This window comes from Dermacentor andersoni, chromosome 6 (genome assembly GCF_023375885.2).
Source record: "Dermacentor andersoni chromosome 6, qqDerAnde1_hic_scaffold, whole genome shotgun sequence".
NCBI lineage: Eukaryota > Metazoa > Arthropoda > Arachnida > Ixodida > Ixodidae > Dermacentor > Dermacentor andersoni.
Window position 1 is genome coordinate 67,581,499 of NC_092819.1, and position 16,222 is coordinate 67,597,720.

The 16,222-nt window shown below is 42.5% G+C and overlaps 1 protein-coding gene and 1 long non-coding RNA gene across 2 annotated transcripts; one reads left to right on the forward strand and one right to left on the reverse strand.

Moving 5' to 3' along the window:
* Window positions 1-2,751: 2,751 nt before the first annotated feature.
* LOC126522345 (transcription cofactor vestigial-like protein 4) lies at window positions 2,752-15,717 on the reverse strand. Its single transcript, XM_050171075.3, has 3 exons — window positions 14,905-15,717; window positions 5,026-5,515; window positions 2,752-3,155 (listed from the first exon to the last, which is right to left on the reverse strand). The coding sequence occupies exons 1-2, from the start codon at window positions 14,919-14,921 to the stop codon at window positions 5,050-5,052; spliced, it is 483 nt and encodes a 160-aa protein (XP_050027032.1). The 5' UTR covers window positions 14,922-15,717; the 3' UTR covers window positions 2,752-3,155; window positions 5,026-5,049.
* On the forward strand, window positions 5,524-12,341 carry LOC129382435 (uncharacterized). The gene is made up of 2 exons (XR_011895188.1): window positions 5,524-8,934; window positions 8,999-12,341. It is a non-coding gene; the product is annotated as an uncharacterized lncRNA (long non-coding RNA).
* Window positions 15,718-16,222: the final 505 nt, after the last annotated feature.

A 16,222-nucleotide genomic window follows, 5' to 3' on the forward strand; every position in this document is an offset into this window, starting at 1 on the left:
GTTCTGGTTGTTTGAACGATTTCTAGTTCTTATTGTAAGTTTCCGAGACAATGACATTGGCTTTCTAGGTCTCCAATTCGGTTGTGTAATGTCGATAACATTTTATTCACTGGAGCTAGTTTTTTTTTGCCCTATACTTAAGAGGAAGCTTTAGCTCGGGCCCAACTCCGACGCGGCCTATTCAAATACATGTAAAAACGCAAAAACGTTTTTCTGAGATAACCCCTGGACCGATTTTAATGAAATTTGTTGCTTTTGAGAGAGAAAGTTAAATTCTAGTGACTGTTGGAAGCGGAATTTCGATTTAGGGCTTGAATTTTGTTAAAAGAGATTTACAAAATTTCAGAAGTTTGAAAGAAATAGAAGCACGAAGTTTCCAAACTAATAGCTCTGCATCAAGAACAGATATCACGGTTCTGTAAACAGCATCCATTAGATCATTCAAAGCGGACAAATTTCATATGTCATTTTACATCGTACGTGAGTTTGTTACGTTGTTTACGAGGGTTCTGCAAAAGTTGTAATTACATATTAATAAATTTTTTGAGATTCATGTATAAGATGTCAAATTTGTCCGCTTTAGATGTGCTATTAAGTACAATTCACAGAATTGCGATATCACCTATTCTTGCTGAGTTACAGAGTTGTAAACTTGATAGTTTCGTTTTCTGAAAATTTGCGATTTTTGCCAATTTTGAATAAAACATTGACGACCTAAATCGAAAATTCGGAACCAACAGTCACTAGATTTTAAGTTTTTCTTTTAAATGCAACAAACCCCGTCAAATTTGGTGCTGTGGTTGCGGAGAAAAACGAATTCTCCTTTTACATGTATTTAGATAGGAGCACCCGAGCTAAAGCTTCCTCTTAAGTGATAGTTGAGTTTGGCCTGCTGATAGCTTCTGCAGTTCAGCCAAGATAGTTTCAGTGTTAGTTGGACCTGGGTTCATTTCCACATCGCCTGACAGTAGCAACGGCACGCTAATGACATTAGCACACTCAATAGTAAGACAAATTTCTCCCATAGGAGAAATCTGTAGCCACTTTTAATATTGAGATGCAGACAACAAAATGTCTTGGCCCCCCCCAAAAAATATGAGTCACTGTGTGACCTTGCAAATCATGCAACATTGGTTTTGCACAATATAGCGAGAAGTTTTGCATGCTAGTTATGGGTAACATACCACACAGGCTAAAGGTGACCCCACAACACTAGGCAAACGCTGTTTTTTCATCTTTGATGAAATTAAAAGGCCTTCGGAAGGACAAAAGTACAGAAGGACTGGTTTCAAAAAAAGAAAATGCACTGAAAAGCGTGTGGATGAATTCGTCAAATGTGAAGCACAGTAGTTGTGCATAAGGTATCGCTTTTTAATGGGGCACATTACGTTGAACAGTTGAGCAGGTGCCTAAACACCCAATTGATAAAACATAACTTTTCATGCTAACTAAACATGCAACGAAACCTTAGCATTGTCTGGTGCCATTGCTTCCCAGAGTTACACATAATGCAAACAACAGAGGGAACACATTTTGCGATTTCAGGGTAGCATAGCCATTGTGTTGGCATGCCAGAAGCCAGGCTCACTGCTGTTTTATTATAGAGACCATAGATTATAGACTATAGATTATAGAGATTATAGATATTGTATAAGCAAGAAAAGGACATAAGATTAGGACAAGATTGGCACTGCTACTCAGAAAACATGGTAGCAGATCCTACGAAGTGATATGCTCCCATTTACAAATGATGAATTGCAGTGAATGACTGATAAAAAAGTTATAATGTAGCATGGCAACACAAAAGATGCAGTTACGCCACTTTTACTGAATTTTCCTAGAACTCACTGGTGCAACCTGATCACACTTCTGGCTGTAGTCATGCCTAGACATACTTCATAAAGTCTTTTATGCAAGTCTGATGCCCTCTCTGAGTAGTTCTCTAACGTAAGATCCAGTAAGATGCTACGACCTTCGAGATCATCAGCACAGCTATGTGACAGACCACATTCACTGTGGGCAATAGTTGCAGAATTGTGTGGCTCTTTCGGTGGCAGTTATCTCTGCAATTTATTTAATTTCTTGAGATAAAGCTTATGTTGTAAGGTCTCTTGAAAAGTAATTCAACAATATAGGATCATTTAACATATCTGACTTGACTGCCCTCTAAATTAAAGCATCGATTACATGACAGTATACACAAGCAAAACGAGCTGTTCACAGTGTTGTCAACCATGCATGTATAAGCAATGTCTCAGTCTCTTACTTTTCCTTTCACCATAAGCTCAATTGTCAGAGGTGTCTGTCCCTCTCCTTAAACTCTGTGTCTGTTATAATAGTTCAGTGTCAACCATTGGCAGCACTAAAAACCGTAAAAGGCAGTGCAAAATATTTTATTCTGCTAAACTTTTACATCTTAGGAAGAACTTATCAGCAGAAAATATTGGCTGGCAAACTCACTCATGAGCTGGCTGACTCATCCCGAGTCCAAGTTAGCCTGGCTGCGTAGACGTTTGGCAAGTCCAGCAAGCTCGAGTTTAAGCTGAGGAGAATTCTGATGAAATGGAGTCTGAGTGAGCCCAATTGAGTAGAGTTATGATGGGTCTAAGCCCAAGTGAGCCAAAGCAAAATATATATCTTGTGAGCTAGTCTGAGCAAGTTCCATTTATTTTGCCGGCCTATGGTGGGAAAGCATACAAAATAGGCTCAGCTATATGGAACTAAGACAAAAGAGGCATTGGCAACTACTGCTTCAAAGTCACAAAGTTGTCTGTGCTTTTATTAGGAACCTTAAACAACCAACTAGCCCAAGTGATAGACACAGTGAAGGATCAATGTTCATTATGAGCTCCACGTGAACACCGCAGGGTGGCCAGTGTTAGCATTTGCACTACCTTGTACACCATAAAGCCTACAAGGCTGTTGCACATTTTTTCCCCGGAGTGTTCCTCAAGATGATGTGGACATCACATATTCTTTACTAGGGAAATTTTTTGTAGTGCCTGGTCACACCAAGAAATCCCCTCCAGTCCTGAGGCCACTGGATGATCGTCGCAACGGATTAGTAAGGGCTGCAGGAGGCTGGCAAGGTGCACAGTAGAGGTTGTCCTGTACGCCGGACCAAGGATCCACCACTGAAGAGACTATTTACACACCTGCACAAACAAGCAGATGAAAACGGACTTTTTTCCCATGCAACTTTTTTGCTTCAATTCAGTATGATATTTTCAATACTACATCGCATGGTGTCAATACTTATTTGTTAGAACAGTTTGCCACTTCTATATTTGTTGGAAGTCTGACACACCATGCAATATCCACACCACCATCCCCATCTAGACTTCTGTCTAGATGGGGATGTCTGGCATGTCTTTATGTGTGGCACGCAGCTGTTATGCAAGTCAAGCAGTAGTCTTGTCTGCTGGTCTGTTGCATCTGTGCGCTGAATGTCCAGTCTATGCCCAGTACTTCTTCAGTTCAGCAGGAATGCATACATACTAAGAAACCTGCCGTCTGCTCCATGCTAGCCTTTAAAAATGTACGAGTATGCACCCTATCACCTTTCTTTCAATGACGGTTAGAAGTGGCCTCTGCTACCATTTTGTTCTGAGCTGCTCTCACGACAGTTTTCACTAGAACGGAGCCATTTCCCAATGCTTCAACAGTTTCCCTGAGAATGCTTCAGTTCCCCGAGAGCAGATGATCTCCAGAGGACCCCCTCTCTGATAGAACCATGCCGGGCTGTTGTGAAACATTGGTAATGCTCAGCCACGAAACTCTAACATGCTTTCGCCAGTCCTCGCACTTGACACGGTGTTTCTTCTGGATTGAGCCATGCCAGTTTGTCACACATTTACTAGGAGCTGAGAAAAGTGCATAGAATCATTCTCACATGTTTGTGCATTTGTGAGCATCAACGAGCGTTTCAATCATCTGAAAACGCAAACTCCTGTGAGAGAGGAAGAACTCAAAGGGTGGAAATTGCTTGTGTGTTCCGTGGCTGCATTCAATCATATTGAACTGTTCATGCAGTTGTGTGCATCAGTGAGTATTTCAATCATTTCCATGTGTGAGCTAGTATATGTTGCCTCAAGTCACGCCAATCCAAGCCACGGTGAGCCACCTCCGTGCTGCCATAGCAACAGATGCATGTTGATGGCCAGACCTTTGTCCCTCGTTATTTACAACCAATCTCAAGAATCCCACTGTGATAACACCAGAACTTTGCAGTGAGGTGACACGTAGGGGAGCAAATGTCTACAACGTGATTCACTTCCTATGAAAGGGGGCAACCTGGGTGGCAATTTAATTTTACAGTCACTACAAATGGCTCAAAACAACTTGGTTTGTTTTATATTGTCTAACTCTAACAGAACTGCAAACACATATGTCATGAAATCAAACCTCAACCTATCGTTCCTAACATCCCGTCATAAGTTGTTTCCTTTGAGCATCTTTCACCCCATATTTCAGCATCCTCGCTTCTGCACTGAGTTTATGTCACCTCTGTGATGTTTCATTTCTCTTGGATCATGAAGAAAAAGTTGGATAGATAACATTGTACAATTAGAAGTCATCATGTTTGTTGCTCACATTGGCATTTTAAACTCCAAATCATTCATAACCCAATGCTCCCTCTAAAGCCTTTAGCACTGAGGGGGGTAACAAATAAATTTGGCCTGAAGTGTGCAGGCCGGCCGCAGCACTGACAAATTAGGTCACAATGTTTCCATTTCATTTTGATGTTGAAAGTCTGTAGAGGGACCAAGCCATAAACCACAACTCGTGCAGTAAAAAAATGCTGAGAAAGTTGGGCACACACATGTGGTATTACGTCAGAATGAAGTGCAAATGAAAAAGGTTTGTTTCGTTTCTGCATGCCGCTGTCTGCAAAACCAGTGTGGTGTACCAGGGAAAGCATAATGATGAGCAAATCCCTTCTTAGTTGATGGCCCACTTATGATCTAAGTCTAAGTCAATTGAGTTTGTGGTGCTCTGGTCCACACAATGTGGCAGTGAACGCACCTGCAACTGCTGCTACGCCGGCAGTCAGGAGGAGGTCAGGCCATCCTGCAGGCGTAGCCAGGTGTCCGGCCCCAGTGCCCGAGCGAAGTGGTCATCGACGGTGAGCGCTGAGCCGGCAGCTTCGGCTGGACCGGCGAACAGTGCCGCATACTGTGGCCCAAGCGAGCGGCGAAAGTGTGCCTCCACCGCAGGGTCCGGCTGGTCGGAAGCCCCACGGATGCCCGTCATCCCGTTCACCGTGGTCGTCGAGCTTCTCAGCAGCCTTGCCGGCAGTGGTGGCTCGTGCTCCTCGGGCATGGGCCGCACCGCAGCCGAGCAGCGCCGGATCACCGAAGGCCGTGAGCGCCGCATGTCGAGCGGTTGCAGTGGCTCGACGGAGACGTCATCGCACCGCCGGGGCTGCTTTTCACTAGGAGGCGCAGACGATGACGACGCCATAAGGGGCAAAGGAAGCTTGCGCTTCTCGGCAGCCGCTACTGCGGGCCCACACCTGCACAGCATTCAAGTGCGAGCACATGTTTTATGCGGCACTCACTGTTTGGTAACATGTCACGAGGCATTCACTGCTTGGTATGTAAGGGAGGACATGTCGAACTCCTTTTTTTTTCCGTGTTTCTCAACAACACTCAGACGGCCTCACCCGGAAATTTTTCTGGACATGCACATTGCCGGACAAGTGTGGATATGTAGACTTGAAATAACAGGTCCATAAGATGAGGGTTACAGGCACTTAACCCTCTGTTGGTCCCTGGGACATATATGCCCCGCCTGCAACCACAAGGAAAATCTGCCTGAAGTACGCAGAGGAACATACGTAGCCTCACAGAAACAGGTAGTGCTGTCTCTTAGAAGAAAAAACAACTATAATTTTAAGTTTTTATTTGAATTGGTAGGTGGCACTAGTAGTTCCAGTTGTTTTCCTTGTTGCTATGTTTTTTGGCTGTCCTTGCTCTTCAAGCGCGTGATTTTGGTTGCTCTTTCGCCACGAATGAGTTGTCCGGTAAGTGAAAAAATTACTTCTTGCACTCCAGTAATACAGTTAGATCAACTGATGACAAGGTTTGGCACGAGAGTGAGCCATTGTTGTCAGCTACCTGCAAATATGTTGAATGTACTGGTAGAAGACATCCATCACTGTTACAGAAACAGCATGACATAGCCATCCTTTCGAGTCATACTGGGCAGAAAGTTCTTCAATGGGAGGAGCTTCTTGCAAGGGTCGGCACAGTCTAATATATCATAAACGAGGAGGCAAGAACTGCTCAATCATGACAGGAGTGCCAACAGACGTTTGGCTCGATGGGCCAAGGGCACTACCCGGGCACCGCCACTACGTGCAAAAGGTGGCGATGGCGCTCGACGACTTGGCAAGAAGAGCACACAAAGTTTATGTGTAGAGCCTGTCAAGTCCCTCTTTGCATTGCATGCTTTGAACCCTTTCATAAGAAGCCATAATCACCTCAAAGCCTGAAAGGATGAAGCCCAAGGTGTGCAGAGGGACAATGTGTGTCCCAGTTTCGCTCATGGCCTCAAGTTATTTGTGGGAGAGCTGTTGTCCCGCTTATTTTTCAGATAATATTATTGTGCAAGAAATGGTAAATTTTTTGCAGTTCTTCCATGCGGTACAGTTCATTTGGTAAAAGCTATACCAGAAGCCTTGAGTAGATTTCTCGCACCTGACAAAGGGTTAATTTTCTCCCAGGCCAACTCCCCTAAGTGATTGCTTGCAGTGGACGATGAACCGCTGGGTTTTTTAATGGAGTAGAGTAGATAAATGCAAAACAAGGAAAGGAACAGACATTTAGTGATGCCAAGGAACATGCCTTTATTAACACAGACAAAAGCATTCATACAGACCTAAGCATGCATTCCACCATGCTTCAATCATGAAGCACTAATGTGTTCGTGCTGAATATGTGCTTTACACTGCCAACTTTGAAGTCTCTTCAAGAAGTTATGTCTTTCAACATTTGGCTCCAAAAAACCACAGTTGAATGATTTAATGTGTCAACAAAGAGTGTAAAGTAAAGCAGCAAAGCGTAAAAGAAAGCACAACAAAATTTGACAGTTATGAACATCTAACAAGACAGCGCATCACGGGAGAGAAAAAGCAGCGCACAATTTTCAGACAAGTGTAAAGAATTTATTTTTGTAGGGGGGTGAGAATATTTGAGATTTCGAATGTGAATAGATTTTGCCATTTGATTTGTACCTCATAAAAGAATTTGATATTTACAGTGATCTAATATTCATTAATGTCCAAATATTCAGACATGTAGGATTTATGGATTCTTTAGTGCGTACAGGTCCATGCAAATGGCACCTCTGTGGTGGCCACTTCAATCAATCAACGGCTGAGTAAGAAATACCTATTGATTTCTGCAGCCCATCTTAGTGATGCAGTATATTTGGATTGAAAACTGAGCAAGTTAGCATGTATTCATCTATGAATGCAGTATATTCTGCTAAAGAGGCTTCACTTCTAAACAGAAGGCGAAGTTACTGAGCCTGCCTCACTGGCAACTGCTTTATTTTTTTTAACAATTACTTTTAGTGCATAATAAAGCCGCAAACCTGAAGGAAAGCCCATGAAACACGATAACTACCACGTGACTAGTCGAGCGGCACTTTTTCACAATTGACAGGCTTTCCTTCAGGCTTGGAAAAAACTTTTATGCAGCAAGCATTGAGCAATGCAAAGCTGGACTGGGAATTTTTCAGGGTGGTTTACAATTTTCTCACTGCCACTTTTGCTCTGAATACAATATGTGAGAAGTTGATTAATTAATAAGACCTAATTTTGTAGTTAGGTGAAATACAAAAAACGGTCCAGTTTTGTCCAAGAGACGGCAAACAACACTACTTAGGTTCTGTCCAGTTAGATAGCAGTTGCATAACTTAACATTTTAGCACAAGTTACATGGTACACATGGTAAAAATCTCTGCTTAGAGGATATAAACCTATTTCTTTAACACATTTATCCTTTTCAGCTTTTTTCTCTGAAATTTTTTTAATATGAAAGGGAAAATTACTTGGTATTTAGTTGATATCTAAAGTTTATCATTTTTATATGTACGTATTCAATATAAATATTTGGTTACCCAAACAAAGTTAGTCTTCTGTCCTTTTCTCTTCCCATATTGTGTAGTTTTGAGCCTCGTTTGTTATAGCAGTTGAGTTGCTACTAAATGTTGCACCAACAATTACTGCCCTCATGATCGCTCGCTCAACACATGTAACTAGCACTGAAAAGTTAAAGGGACATTAAAGTGAAACAGTAAACCAGTTTAGAATGATAATGTGTACTCTCAAAACTCTATGTTTGTGAATCCTGCTGTAACAAGTTGATTGCTGTAATGGAAAATGAAGGCCACCGTTGCATTTCCTGAATTTCGTGCAACGTCACAAATTTCAATGTATTTTATCACATCTGAGTGCTTGTGGCTAAGGAAAAGTTCTTGAAACTAGTTAAGCTTGTTCTTGGTTATTTGAGGAATAATGCAGTCGATCATTACAAACGTCATCAAAACCTATGACATCGCCCTGTGCTGGTGTGGAACATCAAGGCAGCGGTGTCACAGGTCTTCCGGCTTTTGCACCTTGTGTGGCTTTTCAAGGATCCTCTCACGGTAAGAATGACTCTTTCGGCATTGCTGAAGGGCAAATTACGCATACAGCTCAAATTATATTTCTTTTTAGTGTCCATTTAAGCCAATTGCAGGTCCACCATGCAACTTGTGCCTTAGCATGTGCAGCAAATGGAACACCGAAGAAGGAAGTGGTTGGGTGAAGCCACCTCAGGCATAAAAATTTGCACTGAACACCATTTAAAGCATACATTAATGATGCACATCAGATGGAGACTGCATTTGTTATCTGAGTGGACCTACAGAAAAGCATGCTGAGATGTACATACATTCTTTTTTTTCTCAAAAAATATTCATGACATTTCTTTCCTGCATGTCATGCTAGGTCTGGCATGCAGCAACAGCTACCCCTGCCTCCCTACATTTCCTAAAAAACCGTCAAGAAAATGTTATGGCACCAGAGTAGTGGCAGCTGCGATATGGATGGGTATGAAAAATCGTCGGTGAGTAAACAAACATTTCAAGCACATTACTTTGTGTGAGTCGTGACAGATGCATGGTTACGTTGGCATTTCCTTTTGTTGCCTCAGTGTGACGAATTATTTTTAAACATTAAAGAAAAGGCCCACGTGAAAAATAAAAAGAAGGAAGCAGTTCATTTACTGTATGTGAAATGTTCCTTTACAGGCTTTTTTGGGATAAAAATATAGTTATGGGCATATCTTGAAGATTTCTGAGTTGTCTAGTCGCAGGATGTCATCAATATCATGACTGTATATTTCAAAAAGTGCAAATGATATGTTTGCAAGAAAAAGATGACTCAAGTCCTCTTTATGTGCACATGTAGGCTGCACTGAGGGTTGTCTGATCACGACATTACTGTGTGTGACAAACTTCATATTGTTGCAGACATCTACAGCACATGTTTACTGTTTCTGCAAATTTTTATGCCATTTCATTTTTATACCTTCATGTATCTTGTACCTCAGAATTCATTCCAAATCTGTATGCGGTGCAAACCCACTAGCTACAATTTGTAGATTGAAATGTGTGCCGTAAAGTAATCAATCTGAAAGTTAATTAGCGTAATTCTGTTAATTATTCAACTTAGCCACTTTGATTTCTTGTAGAAGTAATGGCTGCTTCAACGAGTAATTTAGTTCAAGGGTTAGAACTGTGCTATTTCAAACATGCAAATGTTTAAATATTAGGTGCAGCTAAAGAAAACACCCTATATATGTAGTATACCTATCTGTGCATGCTTGCAGACAATTTAACAAAATATACACCATGGGAAAATATTGCTGCTTACATGTGCTGCACTGTTTGTGTGAGCCAAGAAAACTGACACTGAGGTTGGTGTTTTAGTTCTACTGCTCCTGTACTGGGACATGCCAGCTTTGCAACTGCAGGTGCTTCAGTCAGCACGCTCTAAATGCTGCTGCATCAAAGTGCGTGTTAGTTTCTCCGGTGGCAAATGGTCATTGCTGAATTGATAAGCTAAGGAACAAAGGGTGCAGTTGTGACGCTATGATTTGTTTATGTGTATGTGTGGTGCATGTGTGACTACTCTAAGCGCTCCTTTAATGTGTACGCTTTCACAAGGCAAACAGGACACAAGACAAAGGACAATCAATAAACAGATTGCCTCATGTCGTGCTATACCACGCATTGGAAAGCAACTACGCTCTTAAAGAAGTTTGTACCCTTTGGGGCTTACCTTGTCTCACAACAATAATTGTCATCTGCCTTGTTTGCGTTTCCTTTCTTGAAAAATCTGCGCTCGCTACTTTTCTGTTGAGAATGCCACATCACGCTGATAACGCGCATGTCGAGCTTGTGGCCTGGGAGTACCAGGCTCGCAGCATTAAAGAAAGGAAATGTAAGCAAGGCAGATGACGATTATTGTCGTGAGACAAGATACGCCACAAGGGGTGCAAACTTTTTTAAGAGTCTAGCCCACTCCGATACCCGACTTAATAATACTTATTATTTCGGTGCTTTTATGCCAAAAACTTCAAGTAATTGTTTTTATCAAAAAGCATGCCACAGCAATTCTTTTCGAAAACATAACATTTGAGCATACTAGCTATTGCAAGCTCTAAGAAAAATGAATAATAATCATACTAAAGCCTGTGGTGTTACGAACAGCCATGCCACATTTCAGGCCATGAGTTAGCAGCCATCACAAAATACCTAAGAAATCTAAGAGATACGCCAAAAAGCTTCTTTTATGAGAACTATGAAGGAACAATGGAATATGGAGGACCATGTCCTAAAAGAGGTTCAGGTGTACATAAGTGGCCTATAATCTATCGAAAAGTAAATGAAAATATCCAAACCATATATTTTGTCTTAAAGGGACTGACAACTGACCAGAACATGCTGCGAAATGTTGATGGAAATTAAATGACCATGATTTATAGTGATAGAGTCCAGCACGCTGTTTGTGATTTAAGTAGGAATTATAATTTTAAATTGGCAAAGAAAGTCTCAAAAACTAGTAAGTGACGAGGCGTAGCGGTAATGTATCGGTAATTTGGATGTAGTCTATAAGATTACTGTACGTAAGTCAGCTGTACGCAAGCTGTATTATGTAAGTACAACATAATTATTGCTTAAAATTGCAGTTGCTACATTATTAGACAGTCGCACTTTATTCTATGCTTTGGAAACCAAAGCGCACGCATGGCTACTGCAACACACTGAACTATGTATCATGTGTGAAAGCGTTGTTTCGTTTTCGATCCGATTAATTTCGTTTTGACTAATTAGATACCAAAGCAGTTGGACATGAAGGAAACCACGAAAACATGCATCTATTATCGCAGAAATACTTTAACGCTTCGGAAAACATGAATCGCAGGAACATTGATTTGATAAACAAAATAACACTTCCTCACAGTTACAGCCACACTGTCTGCCTCCCACTAATGCTGGCATATAATCGCTATCGTGCTCACCTATCACTGGTTTCAGCATGCTTACAGTGAATGACTACATCCTCACTGCAGATAGAAACATTTTAATAAATGTTCCACGGTATTTTCGCATTACCACTTCATGAATAGACACTCCGACCAGTAAGCTTTCCATTGCATTAAGTAAAACAGGTACCATGAAAATTGGTTGTCAGTCCCACTCTGCTATAGTAACATTCACAGTTATTGTATACGCTCTCAACAGTGGGAGAGTTGTTTGTTGTGGTGTCTTGTGTGGCAAAACAACCATTGTTGTGAGGAAAAGCCACACCTTGCGTTTGCAGGTGCTAGGTTTAACACTGGAACACAAGTGGTAAGCATGTGTTTAACCCACTTTACCGGGACTACTTGATTTGTTTAACAAGCTAAAGAGATTCGAGCAATGATATTTTCTCAATTTCTTTTTAAACAAATAGAGATGCATATCAACCTGTTTGAGCTAAAATCAATCTTTTTGAACAAATAGAGATGTATACCAAGCCAAAATTTGTAAAAAGCCCCTTGAACACGATACTAAGGGAGGGCATAGCATGTGTATTCTTTATGTTAACCCTGCCCTTGCCATGTTTGTGGGATACTTCACATCAAATAATAATTTACCTTTCTAATGCAGCACACAAGCAAACTTGCAATGGCAGAGAGTGATAAGCACCACATTGTTCTTACAGTACAGCTACTTTTCCAGTGACATTGTTGACAATTTTATCTGGTTCGGGAAGCTTTCTGAATAAACTTGCTTAAAGCAAATACCCCTCTGGTGTCCTTTCACAATGAGAAGACAGTATGGTCAGAGACCGATGAGCAAAACTTCATTCAGGTCTTGTCCGCAGTAGTAAATATCCGTTATCACCGTGATCATGCACAACCTCAGCAATCTGCAGCCGTATCTCAAATAATTGCGATATATATGACATCTTACGCTGCCGCAATAGGACAGTGCAGGTACCATCACAATTTCGTTTTTAATTGTTGCACTATTTGCAATCTTGTGCTGCATCTTCCAATAGCTTTATAACTTTTTTGTAAAATATTGGTTTTAAAAAAAACTTGACGAAACATTAGCCAAATTATAGAATGAACCCAAAATCATAAACATTACAAAAAAATTTGGGAGTTGGCAGGTGTGGAGATGTATTGCTCAGATGTTCAGACATGTGCCACCTGAAGGGTTAAGTGCTGCGGTCAGTACTGGCACTGTGTCACAGTGTGGCGGTTGCGGGGCACGTTCATTGCCTTAGTCCACCGTGCATGTTTTGTTGAGATCCATTGTGTTTCATGTTGCATGATTTTGAAGCGAATGGTCGTAAATATCTGGCCCCAACGTCATTATCATCATGCTCACAATGGCGGCAGCCCACCAGGGATCCGAGGTGTGTAGGTTTCAAAAAATAGTAAACAACCAGCAACCACCTATTTCAAAGATGAACAAAGAAGTCGTATCAAAGAAGTGGGCAACGCTGAGGATGCAGACGTCAATTTTTGTGTCCAACAGAGAGAAGAAAATTGAAGAAAGCCAAGATCCACAGTGATATCTGCAAGGCTTATGGAAAAGTCAACTGTTAGGGTGCTTCATGTTCAGATGACCAAAACAAATGACAGTGTTGATGCAGCCTAGGAACACACAGAGGACAAATTCTTAGTGGATAGTGCAATGGAAAGACCACTGTCTCAGTGGAAACTTAGTGAGGCCGGACGGAACAAGTTGTGCCAAAGGATGTAGCTCCAGGAAATAAAATGATGAAGCATGAAAGGCAGATAGCTGAGTGTTTGGTGACCGCAGAAGTAATTTCAACAGTGCCAAACCTGGTGAAAACAAAATGAGCGTGCTCTCACCGAGACAAATAGAGCCTATCTTTGGGCCAAAGTACACTGAGGACATGTCGAAGAGCAATGCCGGAGACTTCAGGAGCCAGTTTGTTACCTAGTTGCAGGAACAAAATGATTGACCGAAAGAAGATATGATGCTCAAGATACTGGTCTACGAGTAGGTGCAGCAGGAGTGGAAGCCCAGAGAAGGAGCGGTGACGTCGGAAGAGTAGGTCGCTGAGTGAAAGCAGAGTTAAGACATCAAAGCTCAAAGGCAACAACACCCAAGGAGCATGCTTCTGAGTGCCAGGTACCGTGATGAGTGTGAAAATTCAGAATGGTTGCAAAACAGCGAATCAGTACTCAGCACTGACATGCCTAAATGAAAAGCGAAAAAACAGTGCCAGTCAATTTGCAGGTAGCTGACCACAGGTAGCGGAAAGAAGCTCAATGGCGCTAACTGGTGCTCATCATCGAGAAGCACCGTTTCAAGCTGAAGGGCAGTAAAGAAGCATACAGGGCTAGAATGAGGCAGTGTTAAAACAGCGTCGTCAACCGGCAGTGCAAGGGGAAAGAGCCAAGAGGCCATGCAAGTATAGAATAACATCACCGTGCTACCCTAAAGGCCACATGCCGCTCTAAAGAAGAAAAACGCTTTAAAAACAGCACTACAAGTCACTAAGAAAGCTCTAAGGCACACAAAAAACAACACGAACAAAAATGGAGCTATTGAGTTTATACCAGCAAGTAGACATCTCGTCTCATTTATTCAACGAACATTAAAGGGATGCTTCGGTTTCAACACAACATATCCCGATACCATGATCTCCCTATATTAAAAGAAAAGATCCAAGCAATGCCAGAAGTGCACCTTCTGAGCTTTCATCTTTTTTTAATTTATTTTTCTTCTTTCTTTTATGAAAGAAGGGTTATTCTCTATATCAGCTCATCCCCATGCATTAATCACTTGTGCAAGCTACATAAGAAGCGCAGGTGTGTCACATGCCTTTGCATGCAGATCATTAAATGAATATATCACGAATTCCTTTCACATTATAATCGTGATGATGGCTAGTGACAAGGTTTACAACAGATAAAATTACGGGAAAGTGAAAAGCTAACAATGTTTGTTTCAGTCGTTTGGCAAATTACCTAAAAAATTGGTAGCATACTTCTATTATATATGTGCGAGAGCCTCGACACTTCGAAAAAATCAGAAAAACTAGAAACTATAGAATTAGTCTGAGTAGTATGTAATATATTGATGTCACACCTAGCTCGATCGTATTTGTGTCGGTGATAAGGCTATGTGTAGTCTACTTTTGTGTCTCCGCATTCCGCAGTAGTTTAAAAAAGCAAAGATGGAGCAAGTAGAAATAATGTTGGACGGCTGCACGAGAGTGAGCGCAAGGGAGCACTGACTGTACGCGCACAAGCAGCAATCGATAGCACAAGCTAAAAAGAAAGAAAGAAAAAGAGCCAAGCACACACAACGTGTACCTACATTTTTGGGACAGGCATGAACGGTTGATGGAGCGCGCACACGGCGCTGCAGAGGAGATCCAGCTGTAGCTCTGTGCTAAGCGCGAATACAGTTCTTATCCAGCGTGGACAGCAAGCGAAACCACGAGACAGGCGAGAAAGTCCGCAGCACAGTTTTCTCTCGGGCTGTCAGCTGATCAACGGGGAGCGATGCGCGTTGGCGCACCACCGCTCGTCACCGCAGGAATGCCGGCAGAGCTACACCCGCGCGGACGGGGCCTGGCCACGGTCGCGCAGAGGCGGTCAGCGCGCAACTTGTGACACGGATTTACAACGTGCGGTGACAGTCTTTTTCGTTTCACTCACGTCGCTTCGTCCACGCTGCGAAGCACAGGAGATTCCTCCTCCGGATCGCCTATGTGCGGCAACCTCTATCCGCTGCCGCCGCGCCGAAGTTTAGACAAAAACAGCAGCACGCATTCCGACGACTGCAGAAGCACGCGCGGTATGCCGCGAGTCACGTGGGAGGAGCCGACGACGCCCATTGGTCGAGACTCGGCGGGCGCAGGAATGCGCATTCCTGTGTCGTCGCCGCGCCAGCCGCGCTCTTGCGAGCCAGTTCGACGGCCCAGGAAGCGTGCCGCCGCTTTGCCGTTACGTGAAATATGGAGCAAAACACGGCAGCCGCACAGCGCCGCTCTTCGTTGCTGAATGGGCAGACCAGCCTTAGCACATGGTGTGTTTACTATCAACAAATAATTGTGACGGGAAAGTGAGGTTTGGCACTCGTGCGGCTCAAAGGGAAATTAGAGTTCACATTCCAACTGAGGTTGCGGCGGACCAAAGAATGCTTGTGTGCTTGGTTCCTTCACTATAAGTATTAAAAGCGCGAATCCAGTATATCGTATCACATTAGGCCAGCCTTTCTCCCGTACCAACACGTATACTTCCTCCTACTGCGAGGTACGGAAAACAATAACGATATTGATAGCACCAAGGTCCAGTAAAACAAAGAGCGCGCGACAGCTGAAGAATTTGCATACTGGGTAGTCATGACACCATTTATCACGACCTGAAGCTTCGCATTGTACAAATATATGATACATGTCAGTGTGCTGTACGCATGACTGTTGACTCAATGGTCTATGCACACGTCGCCGTGGTTGATTTTATATTGCACTTGTACCCACGCCACGAATTAAACAAACAAAAAATTATCGCGCAGCAAATGAAGTTCCATTTTGCTGTTGTGATGTCTACAGCGCCGCCTATATAGGGACCACGAAAAGCACGGTAACGAATAATTTAGACGAACGCAAATAAACGAAAGGTTTTTAGGG